The 20,848-nt window shown below is 43.5% G+C and overlaps 1 protein-coding gene and 1 long non-coding RNA gene across 8 annotated transcripts in view; one reads left to right on the top strand and one right to left on the bottom strand.

Moving 5' to 3' along the window:
- The window catches only part of MARK1 (microtubule affinity regulating kinase 1), a 57,570-nt gene extending 53,068 nt beyond the window's left edge, over positions 1-4,502 (bottom strand). For 3 of the 7 annotated variants that reach the window (XM_086878788.1, XM_086878786.1, XM_086878790.1), the window contains exon 1: positions 4,097-4,254. In XM_086878788.1, coding sequence (XP_086734914.1) covers positions 4,097-4,147 — 51 coding nt within the window. In that variant the 5' untranslated portion in view covers positions 4,148-4,254. Of the gene's footprint in view, positions 1-3,586; positions 3,996-4,096; positions 4,255-4,357 lie in introns of those variants that run through there. The other 4 variants (XM_086878785.1, XM_086878787.1, XM_086878794.1 and 1 more) reach the window with 4 other exon arrangements.
- LOC111944321 (uncharacterized) lies at positions 4,337-8,048 on the top strand. The gene is made up of 2 exons (XR_015283747.1): positions 4,337-4,405; positions 6,893-8,048. It is a non-coding gene; the product is annotated as an uncharacterized LOC111944321 (long non-coding RNA).
- The last annotated feature ends 12,800 nt before the right edge of the window (positions 8,049-20,848 follow it).

Here is a 20,848-nt window from a genome sequence, read left to right as displayed (position 1 = left end):
TCCCACATTCCTCCTTGACTCTGGCCAGAGTTATCATCCAGCACTCCTGCATTGTTTGTTCCTTCTTCCACTGCAAACATGCCAGATTGCTCCAGCAGAATTTATCAGCTTTGAGGCATTTGAAAAGTACGAAACAAAATAAAACCTTAAAACTTATCTAGATAGGCGAGACCACAGCACAATTAAACAGCAATACCTTCTCAAATAATAGTAATACCTTCAAAAGATTAAATTACACTTACTATAGTAGAAAAAATCCATGTATTCTTATGCCAGACTAAGAGGTCCTTATGACAGAAAAAGCAAACAACTTTCAGCATTCTCATTAACTTTACTAAAAGTACTATACAGCAAGTAGTATAGAGCCAATTGTTGAATCTGTGTCTTTTCTTACACAGAGCTTCCCAAAAACATCTAAGAAAATATACCACCTATGTATTTCTTCTCTTTTGCCTTAATTCAGGAAAACCATTCCTCAATTTAATGATACAAGGCAACACATTATGAAAGGAAAAACATAAAAGCCCCTCTTTCATCAATTAATACCAACTCAATGAAAACAGAAGAGATACTCTAGCTCAAAGCTTTTGATTCCTGTCCTTTTCTTCCAGCAACAGCAGAGGTGTGAAGCTCGGTTCACCCAAACTAACCCCAAGTGCAATTGTTCGAATGCAGTGATACACTACCTGTCACAGCCTATGAAAAATGTATCAAGAGGAGGCTGTAGTTACATGTACAAAATCCAAACACAGAGAAATTATTATTTTGAATACCACTCTTACCCCTCACTTGAAATCCAGTAATACACATGAAAATAAAGTACTGCCTCCATCCATTAATTTCCCCAAGATTCCCAATAAACTGTTAGTAAGAATAAGTGTTTGATAATCATAATCTACTTTGCTTCCTTAAACAGAGCTTTTGTGAAGGAGAAATAATGTTTCCAGTGAAACGCACTTATGGACATATGCTAGGGAAGCTAAACATAGTACTAGGAGATGTCAGGAATAGCAAAAAGGCAAAGGAAAGAAAAAGAGTGTGAAGCTCCACAGGGCAGACCAATCACACACACACTGATGATTCCCAGGCCCTTGCTCCTTCCACCTGTTGTCTGTCCCTTGCTGCTGTTTCCTGTTCTTTTCACTCCAGCTTTCTGATAAGACTTTATCAAGTAATATGCTGCCTGATCTTATCCCTTCTAAAATATTTTCAAAGGGCAGTGTGGGACAAAAGGCACAAGGCATTATAGAAACAAGCAAGTTTTTTACCCATCCCATCAGGAACTCCTGAAATTCCTCAAGGAAGGTATATTCTTATGATAGGTGCTATATCCAATATTATAATTTATTTTTTTCAAATGATAACACAAATACTTACACAGTCACCGAGAAAAGCACACCGTAACATTATTTTCTATTTCAAAGAACTGAAAGCCATTGCCAAGAGATGGGGGTGGTGGTGGCAGGGTAGCTCCCCATGATTTTGTGCAACAACCTCACCCCATGTGCAGAGCACAGCTGGACACACACATAGGGTTGGTACTTAGAAGCATCAATCAGCTCTCTCCGGGATACAGAGCTCCAGTATGTCCCCTGGGAGGCACACAATGGAGCAACACTGCAAGATGCCCACGCGCACCAGATGGAAAAGAAGAGCATCTCCTGAAGATCACCATTAGCTGCTCAGGAGAGCTCTGCTAATATTCATACTGGAAAACTGGAAATACGCACTACAGAGCTGGACTTTTTACCAGGCCCAAACCTGCTCCTTAATTCCTCACTCTTTCTAATTACTTCTCACCACCTCTGTTACCCAGAGCTTACTTGCTCGACTTTTTCCATCATGAGCCACCAGCATAAACAGTTCCCTAGTCCATTAGTGTTTATTAGCAAAAGGAAGCACATTAAAAGTAATTTAAGAGTCTCACCTCACCCTCATAGAATCCATTTTAAATCAAGGAATGCTGCTGATCAGGAAGTCAGCAATGGACCACCTACTCCTCCTCCATCCTACATTTGCCACTTCTGCCAAAGGTCTAATGTAAGAGACACCACGGGCAGCAAGGACGGCTCCTGAGGCTGCCCAACAGGCAGAGCTCGAGGTCTCTGGTCCAAAATCCTGCAGACACCCACTAATGACAGCACTGGAGTAACTCTGTGCAGACTGGGGAACTTACAGCTGCACAGATGTTTGGTGCTTATCTGGCTAGAAGATTATATTCATTAGTGTAAGGTTTCAGACTTACACCAAGGTTTTCAGAAGCAAATGCGCAATTCTGAGTATTCTGATACACTGTACGAACCTGGGTGTTTCAGACGCCTGATGCATTCCCTGACATTACAATAGTAAAAAAATAACACTTACTAGTCCTTAGGTGTCAAAATTGAGCGCTCACGAGTAGCATAATATTTTCTAAATTAATGACCAACACTTTGAAGTTTTCATTCCACAAGAATGATGATATTTGAAAGTATTTCCATTTGCCTTGTGTAAATTTTGCAAGTCTTATGGACTGTATTACCAGATATATACATAAATATTTCTTATCCTTTCCTGTCATCTATCTCTTATCTACATTCTACATTTGAAATAGATACTCATGAGTAACATGTATCATGCAAACTTGGACTTTATCATTTAATCAAATTGAAGTTTTCATCCCAAGGACTTGCTTTTACTCTTACAACAACACAGAACTCATCAGTCCATGAAGAGTAAGGACAGACCAAATGCATCTATTTACTTTAACTAGTAATAAGTCTGATATTGCTGTATCAAATAAACTTCCACTGATACTAAAAGCTCATTATAATAATTCACCACATAGGGTTTCACTTCTCTAGATATATTACCTCTTTCTGTTATCTTTGCCTTCCAAATCATCTTACATTCACTTTTCATTTCATATCAGTCAGTAACCTATTCAGAAGGCACTACTGTTTGGGCTTGTACAGTACCAAACCTCAGAAGCTCCTGCTACTAGACAGAACGTCTATAGAACAGATTGACGCAATACAAACAAACATCTTCAACCCGTTTTAGCCCACTAGGCCATCTTCCTTCATTTCTTAACAACCACTTTCCACACATATAGAAGGTGGGGATTACTCCATGTGTTATATTTCCTATGACTTCTTTTCCCCCTCCTTCTGCCACCTTCCCAAAGGCAATTAAGGATACACATTTCAAACAACATTGCTTTTAACACTGGTCCCCTCACCTAAGAGGAAAATTTCACATCCCCTACACTACCACCTACGTAAATAATCATCACTGGTGGACAGGACCAGACATGGTCCAGCATTCCTCAGGTACACCGTCCGTCATAGACAAGACTGGTTATTTTCTATGGACCACCACAGCAGAGAACACCACTGCGCTCCCAACTCCGTTGAGTCCGGGCGGAGCAGAGAAGACCGCAAAGATATTTAAACAGAGCACAAAGGAAGATACAATGAACTCGGGAAGACCCAAGGACACGACCACAGCCTCTCTCAAAGGCAACACAAAGCAAAGCAGAAGAAGGAATACAACAACAACAACCAGGGACCGTCTTGGAGGTGCAAACCGAACAAAGAGCAAGTACCGCTGAAGCCCAAAAGGTGAAGCAAGGCCAAGTGCCAGGCGGTCAGACAGCCCACAAGTGGATATCCCAAGGCAGGCGCGGAGGTGCCGTGTGTGGGGGCCGCCCTAAGGCGGGGCACCCCGGCTGCCGCCCGCAGGGGCTACAGGCCTCTCGCCGGCGGGGGCCCGCAGCCAGCAGCCCGAGTGTGCCGACAGCCGAGGACATATAAGGGCAGCCCAGCCCGGCCCGTCTCGGCCCAGCACCTCTGGAAGGGGCTGCGGAAGGGCTCCCCGCGGGAGGCCCAGGGCCGCGGGCGGGCAGGGGCGACGTGGAGCGCGACGGGCCGGACCCGCCCCGGCAGCGCCGCATGGAGGAGCCCGGGGCGCGGGCAGGCGGCGGTGCCGGCACGGCCGCGGCCCGCCCGCCCCTGGGGCACTCGGCCTAGGCGGCACGACGGGCCGGGCCGCCACCGGGTACCGGGGAGAGGCGGAGGGAGGCAGGGAGGGAAGGGGGTCCCGGCGTGGCACTCACGTTCTCCGTGTCCCGCTCATTGACGGTGGGCAGCGGTGTGCGAGTGGACATCGTGCGGGCCGCGGCGGCGCCGCGCCCGGCGCTCCGAGGGGAGAGGCCGCTCCTAGGCCTCGGCGGAGCCCGCCGGCCGCCCCCGCCGGCAGCCGGGCGCACACGGCGGGACGCGGGGCCTCCTGCCCGCTACGCGCCCGGCGCCATCGCCTCTCCCGACCGCCCGCCTGGCTGCCCCTCCGCCCGCCTCGCCGCCGCCGGGCTCCGCACAGCTCGGCCGTCGGCTCCTCCTCTTCCCCCGCCCTCCTGCCCGCTCAGGTGAGCGACCGGCAGCGCAGGAGGGCCGCGGCGCCTCCTCACAGCATCCGGCGGCAGCACCACCAACTCCGCCTCGCTCTCCTCCCCGTTTCTCCCCTCCTCCTCCGCCGCCTCCTCCCCCTGCCCGCCCCCGCCGCGCCGGCCCCGCCGCAGGAAGCGCCGGGCGGTGCGGGCGGGCGCGGCAAACGCGAGCGGGCGGGCGGGCGGGCGTTGCAGTGGCGCCAGCGCCGCGTCACGGGCGCACCTTGGGTGGGGGCCTGGATGGAGCGCGCCCCAGGCCCATGAAGTGTAGTGAGACCTCATAGTCAACAAGAGGCAGGACTAATCTCTTCCGTGTGGTAACCAGTGACAGGACCCGAGAGAATGGCCTGGAGCTCAGTCAGGGGAGGTTTAGGTTGGATATCAGGATATGGTTCGTCACCCAGAGGTGTCTGGGCACTGGCACAGGCTCCCCAGGGAAGTGGTCACAGCACCAGCCTGACAGAGTTCAAAAGGCTTTAGGACAACGCTTTTAGGCACATGGTGTGATTCTTAGGACTGTATGTGCAGGGCCAGGAGTGGGACTCGACTGTGCTGGTGGGTCCCTTTCAGCTCGGGATAGCCAGTGCCTCTGTGGGAGCCACCAGGTACGATGCTCGGCCGAGGGGATGGCGTGTCGCAGTGCCCCGGGCTCAGGGCCCGCCGGGGGACCGGGCGTGTCCATCAGCCTGGCAGGATGGAGAGGTCTCGGAGAAAGCCAGCGGAGCTCGGCGAGTCGGTGGCCTGGGGAACCCCAGACCCCCTGCGAGCGTGCCGTGGGACAGAGCCCATGGCGTGCTGGGGCCGCTGATGTTGGCTAGTGGGTTGCTAGCAGCTGTCCCTCCTTGGCTCTCCGTTGTCTCTGGTAACCAGGAGCCTGAGGAAGGGCAGTGGGCCCGCCCTTCTGCCTCTTGCACGGCTTCAAGTCTGCATTTCATGGATTCTCTGGAGGTTTGTAAAGCCCTTTGCCGGCATCAGAGCGTCTGTGTAAATCAAATTGTTTATTTGTGCACCTCAGCCAGCCCGCCAGCCTCCTTTACCTGCTTGAAGCTGAAATGGGATCAACAAGACTGTTCAGCGCATCCCTCCGCTCGTGTCCGACCAGCTCAGTCCTTGAACACTTAACCAGTGACCTCATGTGCTTAAAATTAGAACCATACACGCATTTTTGTCTCTGAGAAGTTACTAGTGTTTACACAACAGCAGCTTTTGCTGGAAAACCAGCCAAACCCTTCACCAAATTCTAAAAATAATCTGCAAAAAATGCAAAAACCCCCCCAACTTCCCTTGCACCAGAAGCAAAACAGTGGGTCTGAATTTCCATTGCAATATTTTGACAGATTTGTGTAGCTGAGGCTGTAAACATCTTCATAAATTCTGTAAACACAATCCTTGTTCTGGAAAACCTTCCTTAGGAAAACACTTGGGAAGGCACTTCATGAGTTGTGTATCTATCTTCAGGAAGCTCTTCTGTGCTCGTGAAAGAAACTGACTGTTATACATTACTTATAAATAACACATACATATGCATCTGTATGTATAGGTAAACACATTAGTAGTGTATGTTTAGTTCTGGCTGTACTAATTCTGGTGTCATTCAAGGGCTACCCCCAGCTCCTCAGCACTGGTCAGCCCACAGTGGAGTTTCCTACATATTTGGGAAAACAGCTGATGCATGCACAGGCAGAGAACACCCCCATGTTGTAGGAGCAGTGTAACTGGACCTGCTGTTTGCACATTCAGCAACCTGTTGCTCTGAGCATGCATCATTTGTCAGTCTGGAAATGATAGAGGTTCCCAGCTCATCCTTGAACCAAAGCCTCCCAAACCATGGCAGGGGCTTCTGTGAATTCCTAGCTCTCTCCCACATAGCTGGAACTACTACTGCAAAGGAAAATTTAGGGTCCTTCATTTTTCTGGGAACAAAATAATCCAAGATTGGGTTTATTCGAGGTAAGCTGCCATGGTCTAGCCGGCATGTCAAAACAAGTTTGTCGACAAACTGGATATTAACCCAGTTTAGTTGCTTAGCTCATTAAAATGCACTCACTTTTATCCCAAGAACAAGACTGTGTCTAGGGCTCTGTGTGGGGCCTGAGTCTGCAATCCTTACTTGGTCAAAGCTCCCACTTGTGCAAACTCATCCAGGTATGGATTTGTGTATGCACCTGTGGTCAGAGAAGAAAGAAGTGTAAGCTCCAATGTCTTCTAAATGTGTTTAATGGCCCCATTAACTAAGGCAAAGCTTAGAGTGACTTCCTGCCTTACAATTTGAATAAGCATTGGTCAGTATATCGTAGGAAAATTTCATCAGAAATTAAAAGTGTAATAATGTAATAATTCTTGTTATCTGAAGATCTGCTTTTGCAGTTGTTTTGGCCGTGGTTGTTACTGTTATCTTCTTTCATGTTACCAAGGTCAGTCATTCATTTAATAGCTCTATTTAATTTTGTTGTGCTATTACTACAGGCTTCACGTTTCCCCCAGATGGGAAAATGCAGGGACAATGACTGAAGAGCTGCATGGAAGAGAAGGTGACCACAGAGATAGTCCTGTCATAATTCAGTCACTCTCCAAAGAGACAAAGCAGAAGAAAGGCAGTGGGCTGAGCATAAAAATGGCCTGGAAGGAGAAAGCTTTGAACTATCTGAGACCTGCAACTAAAATATGCCAAAAGTTATTGCTGCTTCAAGTAGCATTAAGGTCTGCTTGGTGCCCAGCAGGAACAGTGTATATTTAGTGAGTGGCTTCAGCTTTGGCACTGAAAACCTGGATATTCTACCACCTTACCAGGACACAGATCCCATCCAGTACTGTAGTAGTGATTTCAGACCCTGGGTTGAATGAAACCTTCTCCCACAATTTTCAAACTCAGTTCTCAACAGCAGAAGGGTGAGAGGTTCAGAAGTAACACAGGAACAGGTCACCACTGAGATGTGAATAAACCAGAGCAAAATCATGCTCTTTATTGCCTTTCATTACACCAAGACATCTACTGTAGTGTGGAAAACTAAATGAGAGACCTGGCAAATATGAAAGGGTAAAATACCTCCAGCTGCATGCAATAAGACTTCAATAGCATGAAAGAGTCCTGAGGTCATTACAAACTACAGGTACAGGGCTCCATGGATTGTTTGCTTTCATGAGGGACACCGGAAAAAATGACACATACTCTGAATATGTGTAGACTTGGCAAATATGTTAATAGTTACAATCAAGATTCTGATTTTGTTTAAGAATCATTAGGAAGTCTTAGTGAAAAGTTAGGTAGCTTATAATTTGCCCTAATACTTTAAACCTGCAAGCAAATGAGGGGGAGTTTTAATACCAAGCCATACCTTTTGGGAATACTCTTATCAAGTATGTGCAAAAACCTCCCCAAAATGTTTAAATACATTTAACAGGCCAGAAGTTGTCTCAAGGTCAGTTGTACTTAAATTTAGTAGTAAAGTTTGTGTCTTCACTTTCTTTGGGTAACTGAAGGTTTTTATTGTTTCATTACAAAGAACTGCCCTAATGATATCCGTGTAAGAACTTCGTATGAAAATGGTAAATAAAAGCAGCATTTGTCACTAATTAGCCTGGACATCTGGAAGAAGGATAATAAAATCACAGTACAACTTTATAGTTGCAGAAATTTCTTGCACATCCCCAAGGCCTCTAAAATGGTATCAGAAAATTTACTCCAGAGAAGAGAGAATTATCTCTTAAACATGTGGGTTGCCAGTGGTCTGAAGAAGCTTGTAAGGGCAGTTGCTCTGTCCCTGGGCATGTCTCTGATGGCCTAAAAAAGCAGCAAAGATCTCTGCACTGTCTCTTAATAATCATAGCTAAAAATAGCTAGTTTTGATTGTTTCCTTCAGCTTTGATATCTCGTCTTTCTTTTGATGCCCCCAGTCTCTTCAGCCATACAGCCAACTTCTTCCCACATCTGAAGAGATTCAAAAGGAAACTAGCAAGCTGCCATAGCACTGAGGTAGAACCACAATGAAACCTGGGGCAATAGCAACTCTGTGAATTTCACCCCTTGTTTTCTTTTGCTGCAGCATTTTTTGACTGTTGTGGCTTTTAGTAGTGGTTTCAAACTTACTTTTAAAAAAAGTTTAATTTTCTTTCTTTCCCCTTTTTTTTTTTTTTTTTTTTTTTTGTAGCTTGAATTTAGATTAGTGTCTTGGCAGAGGAGGTAAGGCTTGAATCATTTTCATGCAGCAGCACTGACAATATCTTTTTTGCTATTCATTTTTTGAGAAACATTAACATTCTTAGAAAAGACTAGCAGAGAGTAATAATGAAAACAATGTAGTATGTTGGAAATATCTGTAATGAATATGCAATATCTTGGTATTCCTTTTATCTGAAAATATTTGTTATGTAAGCATGTTAAAGAGTAGAATAACTACTTAAATCTTCGTGATTCCTATCATAGTCATATCTGAGCTATCACATGAAACATAATGCACCTCTACATTTGAGCTGGGAAGCTTCCTGAGCTGTTGCTAAGCTGTAGATCTGAGGAGCAGAGGGTCTAAATGGTCTGTCCAGGAGCAGAGAGATAACCAGGGACAAAGGAGACAGCAGACTCACTAGAAGCAGTCCTCAGGGACCTTCTAGATACAGTTTTAATACCAGCTTTAGATAACCCCAGGAGATGGGGCAGGATGGTAGAAAGCCTGCAACAAGACTCCTGGTGATCTGCCATTGATCTTCAGAGGGCCACCAGAGACCAGAAGTGGGGGAAGAGTTGGGAAAGGCAATTAACCTAAGTGGTCACAGATGTTCTCACTCCACATCTGCCCTCTGCAGAGTTCAGTGGTGTTGGTTTCTGTGGAAACAGAAACTGTGCTAAATGGAGCTGCTATCCCTGGCAGGATCTAATTTTCCCAAAGACGTATTCTACAGTAGCGCAACAAGCACTCCTTGATGCAGAAAGGTGCAGAGCAGTATTGCATATTCTGATCCAAGGAAGAACAGCTTTTGATCCAGGAACAACTGTGGGATTTGTTATGAGCTGATGCAATAAATGATTCTGTAAAAGGAAGGTCTCTAACTGTGGCAAAATCTCTCTGTAATCCTCAGGGAGCATGGGGTCAGCTTGAAATTTTTCCTCTGCCCATTTTAAGGTGACCAAGGGAAGAAAGATTTGAGCTAAACTCCTGACTGCAGAGTTTAAGCATGCCTGTGTATGTCTCTCTGTGTATTTTTTTACTTATTTAGGACTTATTTTTGTAATGCCTTATTTGGTTAAAATACCTTGTTGAGTGTACTAGGTTTCACTTTTTATTGAGTCACTCTACCACTTTAGAGGCTTAAAATGACTTGGGTTGTGTGGTACTTTTTTCCCCATCTTTCCCCTAGCCCCTCCTCCACATCCCCCCCAAAAAATGCAGTCGCCTTGTTTTGTTTTCTGCTGACTGCACTGAACTGGCAGAATAGCTTTAATTGACAAAATGACAGGATAGAATAAAATGTTGGAAGGAAAAAACTGACACAGGCATTCCTGAACTTTTTAGCAGTTCAACCACAATGGCCTGTTCAAATGAATTCATTACTTCCACAAGAGAAAGTAAATTTTATCCCTCCCAGAATCTGCATGAGGAACAAAATGGCCAACAGCTGCTGACTGCCATGAGTTGTCCACATCTTACAGTGGACTGAAGGCTAAGCTGAAATCCACCCCACCTTCTCCAAGGTTATCAGGTGCAAAGGAAGGCCATCTGGGCCTCCTGTAACAGCTGCTGAGCCAGAGCTGGCAGTAACCTTGACTGCAGTAGCTTCAGCCATGGATTTAACAGTGGACGGAATCTAGAAGTCTCCTTTAAATATCCCAAGAGGGTGTAAAACAACCAGATGAGGATTATAGGCAGCAGGGTTCACTTTGAATTGATTAAATCTCTGCACAAAACCAGCACCCCAAAGTCAGGTGCAGGGAGAGGGAAGGGAACCTTACTCAGAATTACCTGGCCACGCCTGAGGTGGGATAACTGACTACACAGGGCCTTAGTCTGCCACCAGAACCATGCCCTTGCAAAACCACATCATCTTGCTCTCCTAGCTGGGAAAGGAGGGTGCCTGGAAACACATAGGAGAACACAGCAAACAAGAAAAGAAGCACATTGTGTCAGATTCTACTTTTTAAGTTTGCCAGAGAAGTAAGAAACAATGTGAACCTGATTTCCAAAATGAGATAAAAATAAACCAAAGGGGTTATTTTTAGATGTACCAAGATATCCAATAACAATTCATCTTTACAGCATGTACAGATAGGATCCAGATTCTGATTTTGGTTATATTTATGGAAGTTTTCCATTAGCTTCAAAGATAATTAGTAGTTTCACCAAAGTAATTTGATCAGATTTCAGCCATAGATCTATTGTTCCTTGATGTGATGCACTTACTGAATAGGTTTTAGGGGGAAAATAATGATAAAAAAATAAAAAGAAGCAACACACTGCTCTACCTCACAGTTTTATTGAGGTTTAAATGATTGTAAGTGTTTTGAGAATGGACAGTGGTCTATATCTGCTAAGCATTCTTATGCATTATATAAATGCATAGTAATCAGGCATGCTATTCTCATCTTTGCCAACAGCATGATAATGACGTCTCTGTAGTGGGATGAAATGCAACACTATATTTAATAAAGGTTATGGATTTTGTTTCTGTTTCATGTTGTTAGGTGCTCTGCTGCTTCTGGTATCTAGGTCACTGTTCAAATCTGTCAGGGGTTAACTGTGGCCAGTCGTTGCTATCTGGCCCTCTGCTCCTACTGGGAAAGTTGTTCCCCTCTGTAACTCATCAGCTTAGTTTAAAGTTAGCAAAAATGCTCTGTGACAGTGCCAGCGCTTACAGGGATGGAAGAAAATGCCAGACTTTATTCCAGGATATTCATAACTCAGCTACGCAGTGTTGTTGATAGTGATGTAAAATGAATTAAGGATATTTAGCTGAAACACTGAAGTCCAGAGTCTTTTAGGAGTACTAAAAATCTAAGTAAAATATCTGAGAACAGGTTTAGTAAGCTAATGGTTTGCTTAAGAGAACAGTATCATTTTTCACATGGGTGTGATGTGGTTACAATAAAGTACAGGACAGAAGATGTCACTGGGGTCCCAGAACACTTTTCTTCACAGTGTGGTTTGCAAGATGTCTTGACAACAAAAAAGTTTATTTCCATTGCAAAACTAAATACATGCATACAGACATACATGCATACATATATATATATATATTCTTTAGTTTAGATTTGTGTCTCAAGCCTTACTTTTGGCACTGCTCCTGTATTGCTACTATTTACCCTGAAATCCACTGGAACAAATCTTAAAGTCTTCTGGTCAGTTTTTTATTGAGCTTTTACTAGAAAAGAACTTGTGGTAGTTCAGATCTTGATGGATAAAAAACAGCTGAGCCCACACCCTTCCCTCTGATTTCCATAGCAGTTGTTGCTGAGTAAGAACTGGATGCATCTCCTGCTCCCGCTTCAGGACTGCTGACGTGAACAAGTGGGAGGAAGATCAAGCTCCGGCAAGGACGGACTTCAGGAGCTGCTTCGTTCTTCTTTCACACGGATGGGAGTGTCACAGCTCCCTTTCCTGTCTAATCAGTCTCAACACAGCCTTGCACAACTCAGCCTGCTTTAAGCTTTTAACCAGGGTGTAGGAGTTCAGAAAAAAAAACCACCTCCCTTCCCCCAAGAAAAATGTAATTGCAAAGATTTGTTTTGATGTAGCATGTACAGTAAACTTGGATCACTGAAAGGGAGCCACACATTTGTGCGAGTATTTTTTCTTTCCCTCATTTTCATTCCTAGTTAGTTATTCATTTTATTTACCTCCTAGAGAAAATGCACTAGAGACTGGATCTGACTTCCAGTGAGGCTCGTGATGGAGCTGCAAGGACTTTAATCCCCAGGGCTGTAAAACAGCTCCTCTCTGGTGACCTCGCTGGGGCTCTCCCAGTATATACCAGCAGACAAGCTGGTCCCCATCATCATTAATGCAGACAGTGACTCATCTTGTGGGCCAAAGCAAATGTTAATGCTTAATAATTATATCAAAATAGTGCATGGTGATAGATTCCACTCTCATTGTAATTGTGCTACTAATTACAAGTGCTAGTTACTCTTTGTAAGACTGTTTGTAAGACTCATTTGTTTTAGTATTCTGAGAGAAATCACAATGTTAGTGAATGGAAGGCTTCATACAAAAGCCTTGATCTGTGCCAAAAGCAGTGTATATATGTGCAATTTCAGTGTAAAGATCATGGTGCTTGTAAGCTCTCTAGACCTCTGGTGAAGGCTACACAGAAGTTTCAAATTTATTCTTCCGTTAATAAGCTCAGAATATGGATCTTGGTTATTATTATTGCCAGTACATAACATGCTGAGATGTGGAGGACAAATGGCAGAGCAGACTAAATTCAAATTAAGCAATAAATGAGCATAGTAAATAGCAGGGTCAGAATGGAATATCAATAAAATATTGTTCCATTTAGGGAAGGTGATCCAACAAAATTAACTAATATTTAACAATCATATGCTCACTGTAATTTGTTGTAACAGCAATAAGAAAATCACTAATGAATGACTACAGAAATGTACAGGTTGGGACACTTAATATACATCTAAACCAATGCCATCAATGAAAATGGGACAAGACAAAAAGACAGGCTGTGAATTGAGGCTGTTCAGCCTGGAGAAGAGAAGGCTCTGAGGATACCTTAGAGCACCTTCCAGTACCTAAAGGGAGTCTGCTAGAAAGTTGAAGAGCAACTTTTCACAAGGGTGTGTAGTGATGGGACAAGGGGGAATGGATTCAAACTGACAGGGAGTAGGTTTAGATGAGATATTAGGAAGAAATTATTGACTGTGAGGGTCATGGGTCCTGGCAAGGTAGGTTGGATGGGACTCTGAGGAACCTGGTCTAGTGGAAGGTGTCCCTGCACATGGCAGAGGGGTTGAAATGAGATGATCTTTAAGGTCCCTTCCAACCCAAACCATTCTATGATTCTTTGATATTTCTATCTCTGTTACTTATAAAACCTGTTTTACTGTGGCACCTGTACATCTTTCTCGTTACAGTCCTCATATCACCTGCAACTGGGAAGCTTTGGAGCAGGCCCTCAGCAGCTGGCATCCCTGGGAGGGTGGCAGGCTTCCAGGGATGGCACAGCCAGCATAGGTTGTCCTAGCCTGAGAACCTGAGCCCTACCTGCTGATGGCACAGCTGCTGGCATCACCACCTAGCAGTAGCTCTCCAAGCCTTCCCTATCCCATCCCATCCTTCTCTTCACCCTTGCTCTTGGTTTCCTGCAGCTCTTGGTTTCTTGCAGCATGACTGTGCCACTATGTCAATCTTCTTTCCCTCTATTCCCAGCAGCCTGTGAGACACAGGAGAGAAGGCTGGGACTACTGCTTCTCAGAAAAAAAGAGAGAGCTGTTGCTTTTCAGAGAGGGAGAAAAAGTAAATTATTACTCTTTCTGTATCCATCTGTATTTCATGGATCTTACCCGTCTTCCTCCCTTCAGACTTGTTCAGTGTAACTACAAAATTCACTTTTACCCATCTATCTTGGGATTCTTGGGGAATCTTATGCCCTTCATACTAATGGCAGCAGAAGCATGGAGGAATAAACCAGTCTATCTAGAAAGTCTGCAGCTGGAAGAGACCCCCCCCCCCCCAAAGTTAATCTTCTCACATGCAGTATGATTTCTTTATGTGGAACAATATTTTTTATGTGTTAATACATGTTTCCCTCCTTTTTCTCATATTTTTGGGTCTTCTTAATTCAATAATAATGCAGTTTTGCTTCCTCTGACAATGCTGATAAACAGAATTTCCCTTTCAAGGTAAAGTTAGCAAGAAAGTTTTGCAAATATTTGTGGAAGTGTTCACCAAGTTCACAAGGTGCATGAATTAACCATGCTGAAATCTTCCTATGCGTTGGAGAGCTGCACAGACAGGGGTCAGAAACGGTGCCATCCAGAAAACCAGGCCAAGCTTTAGGCAGCTGGGCTAAGCAGTTGTCCTAATGCATAGTTCATGAACAAGCCATTGGCTGCAATATGTTGGTGTTGGTCATGTATCAAATAATAATGAGCGCTGAAGAGTAGATTCGGCAAATGAACGAATGGGGCTGACTCCCTCACCTTGGTATGAGGAATGTGTCTTGAGGCCCATGTTTATGGAGCTACAAATTTGTTCTTTGATCTCTTCCCAATAATAAGGCTAAAGGAATGCAATTTTTGTTGTTAATATTTTGCTTAACGTTAGTCTAGGGAAAGGTCGTTAATATTCTGTAGCTATCTCATCAGTCTCAAGGGACATGTCATATACATTAAAGGAGACATATCAATAATTAACATAAACCCCTTCTAATCCTAAAGTCAAATATTAACATCCTCCCTTACTTTTTTTCTTTTCTTCTTTTTTTTTTCTTTTACTTTTTTTTTTTTTTTCCTTTGGCTTCTGGCAAATTCCTAAAGAACCCAAGGCTGAGAGTGGTAGAATTTTGCCCAGAGACGATGAAAATAATGAGACAGCCATGTGCCTGCCTGCCTGTGGCAGATTTCAGGCATGCAAGTCTGCAGTAATATCAAAAGTTAAGTATGCAGAGAAGTACTTTATAATGTGTCATAATCTTGCAGTTAGCTCTAATCAAGAGAAGCTTCGATACCTATAAAATGATAAATTTTGGGGACAAAAAGTATTCTTTTCTGGATTGCAGCTGCTTCTTACTAAAAGTATATTAAAAACTAATTGCTAAAAAATAATACTTTTAAATATGCACATTTCATTCTTTTCAAAATTAAATCTAGTTAAATGTTTCTAAAACTGACTTATGAACCTGTACATAAATTCTTGTATTAAAAGCTCCATTTTCATCTTGTAGCATTAGCATTTAGAGCGTTTAAAAAGGTGTGATAGTGCCACATGTTCAAAGCAATTCCAAATCCCAATTAAAGAGTAACATCATGTTAAACAGCTATAAAGTTAAATATATGTGCATAATTTATTAAATATAGGCGTAAAGGTTTTTTCAAATGTCTGTGTACATCTGAAAATGGTGTCTATCCCTACATATGTTTATACCTCTATGCATAATAAACTGCAGACCCATAGATTCATTAGGTAGAGGCATATAGAGAGCTCAGATACATTCCCAAGGCATCTTCAATCACTGCCTTCTTTGTAATTGGGAAGGAACTTGATCTTTCATAACAATGAAGTAATTGTTTGTTTCTCCTTGCCATTTTCTTGCAAGAATTAAACATTTTGGGTTACTTATTACCTTGAGATAATTCCTGCCATTCTGCTGAAGGCTCAAGCAAGGCAAAGTGTTTCCTAATTCCCAGAAGGCATGTGTTATCTCATGGTAGCACACACACACACACTGTGACATTTCTCCTTGATACAGGTAAATGGACCATACAGTATCCAGGATACAGCTTTTTGCTTCCATTAAAATCTCACTTGTATTTTCCTGCTTGCAAAACACTTTGTCAAGCTGTATAATACAGAATATAAATTTCACTGACCTCTTTTACCACTGTGATTTTAATAAAATACAAAGAAAGGCTGAACAGAAACATCTAGCTGCTAAAACCTACAGGACTGGCATTTAGGTGGAAGTTGCTGTCTCTGCTCTTGTCTGTGCTCTCGTGGGAAAGGATATTAATAATCTTATGCTCCTAATGGCCAACAGTGTGTGGATAGCTGTCTTAGAATATATTGTGAATAAAATGGAGATGTAATTGTTCAGTGTTTACAGGATGTTGCTGTTGAGGCCTGACTGTAACAAGGTTTCCTAACTTAAGTCAGCAATCAAGGTGAGCAGCCTTCTGCAAGCCTTCTTCTCCCTGGCTGCCTGCATTTCTCAACATTCTCACTCAGGAGGGCGTCCAGGATGCATCCCAAATTTCAGACTGTTCCTTCTGTTGTCAGGTCTTCAGTTAGTTACTTAGAAAGATGGACAAGTCTGTGCAGGGGACAGCCACCTCATGCCACCTCAACCACCCTCAGGGCCAGCTCTGTCTTATTTTTCCACACATCGGATACTCTGAGGCAGATAACCTCCATGCTGCTAATGTCTGCTCAGGGGAGACATAAAAACTCCCTTGTACAGGAGGCAGGGGAAGGAAATAGAGCAAGGCAAGCCACCAAATCAGATATTAGTTTCTGATTGCAGCATATTTTTCTCCTTTTCCCACGGCAGAGTGTCATCATGCTACTCTCAGCTCTTTGAGTTTGAAGTCCACTGAGATCAATATCCAACGAATGCGGCCATGAGAGGACACATTCATGATAGCAAAGGGAGGGAGGGGACAGTGAAAACAGCCTATTAACTACTGCACTTGGGGATTTGCCTCCAGAAACTGAGGTCCTTCCAGGCTCCCTCTGGAAAGGAATTTGCAGCCACTGGGAACATACTCTTTCTGTCAATAATTTATTGTATATCACTAGTGAGGCAATGCAGCCCTTTCTTCATGTACCCTGGCAGATAAAGCCACACATGGCATATTGTAAATGTGATCTTTAAACCCCAAGTTCTTCTGTGTTACAGAATCACCAACAGAAGAATCTTTCTTCTATTGTACAGGGACCTGGATATGGGAAAATTTTCTATGGGGAGCTCCCATATGCCATAAATAACTACCATATGCCATAAAATGATAATGAACCTGGTTATCTTCTAAACAGAGTAATAAATAATATTTTCCGTTTTGTTAGTAGTAGTTCACCTGTTTAGATCAGGACATTAACAAGCAAAATTTTAGCAATAGCTTTTCATGCTTCAAATGCTTTCCTTCAAGAGAAAGGGGGAAAAAAATCCTGGACTGGAGAGATACACTGACTGGAACATAGCTGCAGTAGCTAGACCAACATGAAAAACAGATTTTTTGGGGGCTTGGTTTTCTTTTTTCACAAAAATTGTCAGTGGGACTAGCTCCCCTGCAGATGTATTTCTGAAGATGAGTTTCTGCTTTGCATCTGTTACATACAGAGCTGAACATGAGCTCTGCAGTTTGAAACTGGATTTCCAGTTCATCAGAGTTCAAGGAACACTTGGAATTCTTTTGGCTTGGTTACATAGCTCGTTACATGGGGGAAAATCCTAGCTGTCTTGAAGTCAATGGCACAAGCCCCACTGGTTTCAGAGTGGTAAGAATGTCACCCCTTGCATTCTAGAGGTCACCTGCAGAAAAAAACACCCCACAACAGCTCTGATTCTGACCATACAGTAATTTTATCCTCTTTATTCATGCGCATGCTTGTCATGTTTTTAGTCTACTGCATCTATCCATTTCCCTCACTAAATATTTATAAATGTTTCCCTGCTTGCCTTTCTGGAGTTTTGTGATCTTGCCAAGGGGTGTGATCTTCACATCTAAGAGACAGAAAGACCCCTAGGAAGTGCATAAGCATAAAATACTGATAGCTTTCTGGCACTTCAATTCCAGTTCCCAATGGGATAAAAAAACAGATTCCATTTATTTTAATTGTTTCTACATCAGTTCTTTTTAGTGCCTGAGAAGTACTGGACACCATCAGATGAGATATGCCAAAAGTGTTTGTCAGAACAAATTGGCAATAATCTTCTGTTTAGCTATAATATTTTTTTTAAATTTTGTTTTATAATCAGGACATCTTCCTCAAATATTCCTAGCCATATATGGTATGAATTTTTTGCCTTTATTCAGGAATTTCCTTTTCAATTTCTCTCTTTTTTTTTTTTTAAAGGGCAGCCTATACTGGGAAAACATAAGAAATTTCTAGAGTGATCCAGTGTCTTGCATTCATATCTGATTAGCTGATGGCTCTGTGAGCCTGAGACACTGGAAGAACATCCTCACATTTATAGGGTTTTAACGATAGCTCCTACAGTTACTCCAAACACAGTATGTTACACCAATATTTTGCACTGAGTGGAGAGCCGTGCCAAGGCTCCTCGGTGTGCTTTCTCACAGCTGTGCTGCTGTCAGCCCGAAGACAATGCCTGCAGTGAGGAGCTCAGCATTCCCGCAGATGCTCAGCTGACTCGAGGCTGGACCTCAGCCAAAAGGTTCCTGAGCCCTGAGCCATTTCCTTGGGCTATGTTCTAATGTATGTTGCCTGTGCATTCACACAGCTCTTTCTAATGCGAGGATGACTTGCAGGAGAGCTGCTGGGCTGGCTCACAGTCCCCTCAGGAAGCACATAAGGCAGAGACATCCCCTCTGCAGAACTAACACTGTATTATTTTCTGTGACAGCTCTGAGCTCAGACACAGATATTGTCTTTTGTTACTTTGTTTGCCAAAACACCATCAAACTGTGTGGCATTAAAATACACCAACCATGCTGGTTTATAGTACCCTCCTTGTTGACTGCTTTGTTGATGTAGCTTTGACGTTGTCTGGTGGGATTGTGTGGTATTTTGGAAAGTGAGTCCCTCTTCTGATGCTGTGCCCCGTCATTCTGCACCTGGTGGTTTCTCTGGCAGCACACCTTGGGATGGCCACCATGAAGTAAAGGGGGCTTGGAAATCAGTGTCCCTGCTTCTTCCTGGGGTATTGATGATGATGATGAGGAGGAAACTGAGTGAGTACTTCAGCAGAACGTTTATCTGTCACAGCTCTGCTCAGCGCAGCAGCACTTTGGGTGCAGCAGGAAACTGATGCCATCCTGGGGCCACCAATCTCTGTTGCCAGAGGTTCCAGTCCTGTTTGCATCGGCAAACACACAGAGCTTCTCTCCAGATCCAGTTTTGCAATGACTGTTCAGCCGCGGAGGTTGCTGTGCCGCAGGCATTTGTGATTTCTGCGATGCTGCTGTATCACTTAATACGACACAGCAATGCAAAGGGGTTTATTAGTTGCACTGCATTTCAAACAGTTTAGAAAAGGTCCCTTCTGACAAACTGGCTTTCTCAGGTATCTGTACCAGCTGACACATTAATGCTTTGATTACTTATAATAACGTAAAAAATTAGATGAACACGCAAAATTAAGTCACATGCTCCAGGTCACAGGTTCCTGCTTTGGTGCAGAGGTAATTTATGCAAACCCAAATTCCTTTCATGCCCTTCATGCAAGGACATCACCAGTGAGAACAGTTATTGTGAGTGGATTTTGACATATGTCAGTTCAGTGCTTCATACCATTATAGAAAAGAACACCTTCACTGATGCTTCTCTGCTTTCTAAAACCTTTCATCATGTTGGTGGTACAGAAGAAAATAGTCATCTAATTCTGAACTATGGGTTTGCAGAGTGCTATGAATATTCTCCAGAACAGCTGAGCTCAGTAGCAATGCCTGTGTAAAAGCTGATGGTTCTTAGCATGGTGAGTTTTTCATGCTGTCTGATGGCTTTTGCACATTTGTGAGTGTACGAGAAAGATGCTGAAGGACTGTGGGGATCAGAAGGTCAAGAGATCCTCTGGACATGTGTAAGCCAAAGAGGATATGCTGGCAGGCTGCCTCATGTGGTCAGGGAAACAGGATCAGGGAGGCATTATGTTCCCATTTAGAGACCAGAAAATAGTTGGAGGGAAGGAATGTCGTGAAACCAAGAATATGTGTTAGCATTTACTCACACTTGGAGTTAACAGCATGGAAGGATATTATGCTTTCAAAAAGTGGTACTCCAATGAAGTTTGGCAGTGGAGTGGCATCAGAATAAGTTTATTTTGTGATAAGCAATAACAGAAAATAAATGCAAAAACAGAGGTATCAGATTTTTTTCTTGAATAGCAAGCCCCCAGTGAACTGACCTTTTGGTACTGAGGCAGGTAAGTAACAAGGCAAGCAGACTGGAAGTTAATTTGATATAAATCAGGACCTCCACTGGAAAAGCACTAGGGTTCTGCAAAGCACATGCCACAACCAAAGAATGACCAGTGTAAGTAACATCTTTGTTCTCATCCATCTTCTGGTGGTGGGATTGTGCACTCCATGCTGTGGGGTGGCCCTCCAGCCACCCCAAATTTGTAACTTCTCCAGAGTGCAGCGCTCCGGGGTGCAGTCATTAGAGCCAATCACAAAGGAAGTTAATCCATGACATTCCTCCCTGCAATGCCTGTGTCAGGGCTCTTTCCAGGGCAATGAGCTCCATTTCAGTCCTCTGAGGATTCTCCAGGAAATGCTTTAGGGCCTTCTCTTGGATTAGCTCCAGTAGTTGCTGGAACAGATCTCTCTCCTGCTCCTTTTTCTCTTTGAACTACATGGTGGTCATTCTGTCTATATGCACTACTTACTCTTCAGGGGAGTTATGGAATCAGAAAGCCTAAAACAAATTTTAGAGAAGAGGAAAGGGTTTAAAGTTACACTTTCTTAAAATCAATCCTCATGCTAAATGAAACAAAACTGCTTCCTTAACACTGCCCCATTTCAGTTCATGCTCTGGAGTCTAGGCAAGGCAGCAGAGTGCAATCCAAATTGCTTTTGCTTGC

Source organism: Cyanistes caeruleus, chromosome 2 (genome assembly GCF_971803275.1).
Source record: "Cyanistes caeruleus chromosome 2, bCyaCae1.hap1.1, whole genome shotgun sequence".
Classification (NCBI taxonomy): domain Eukaryota; kingdom Metazoa; phylum Chordata; class Aves; order Passeriformes; family Paridae; genus Cyanistes; species Cyanistes caeruleus.
The sequence above is the reverse complement of the archived record's forward strand: the minus strand, read 5'-3'. Positions and strand labels throughout refer to the sequence as shown.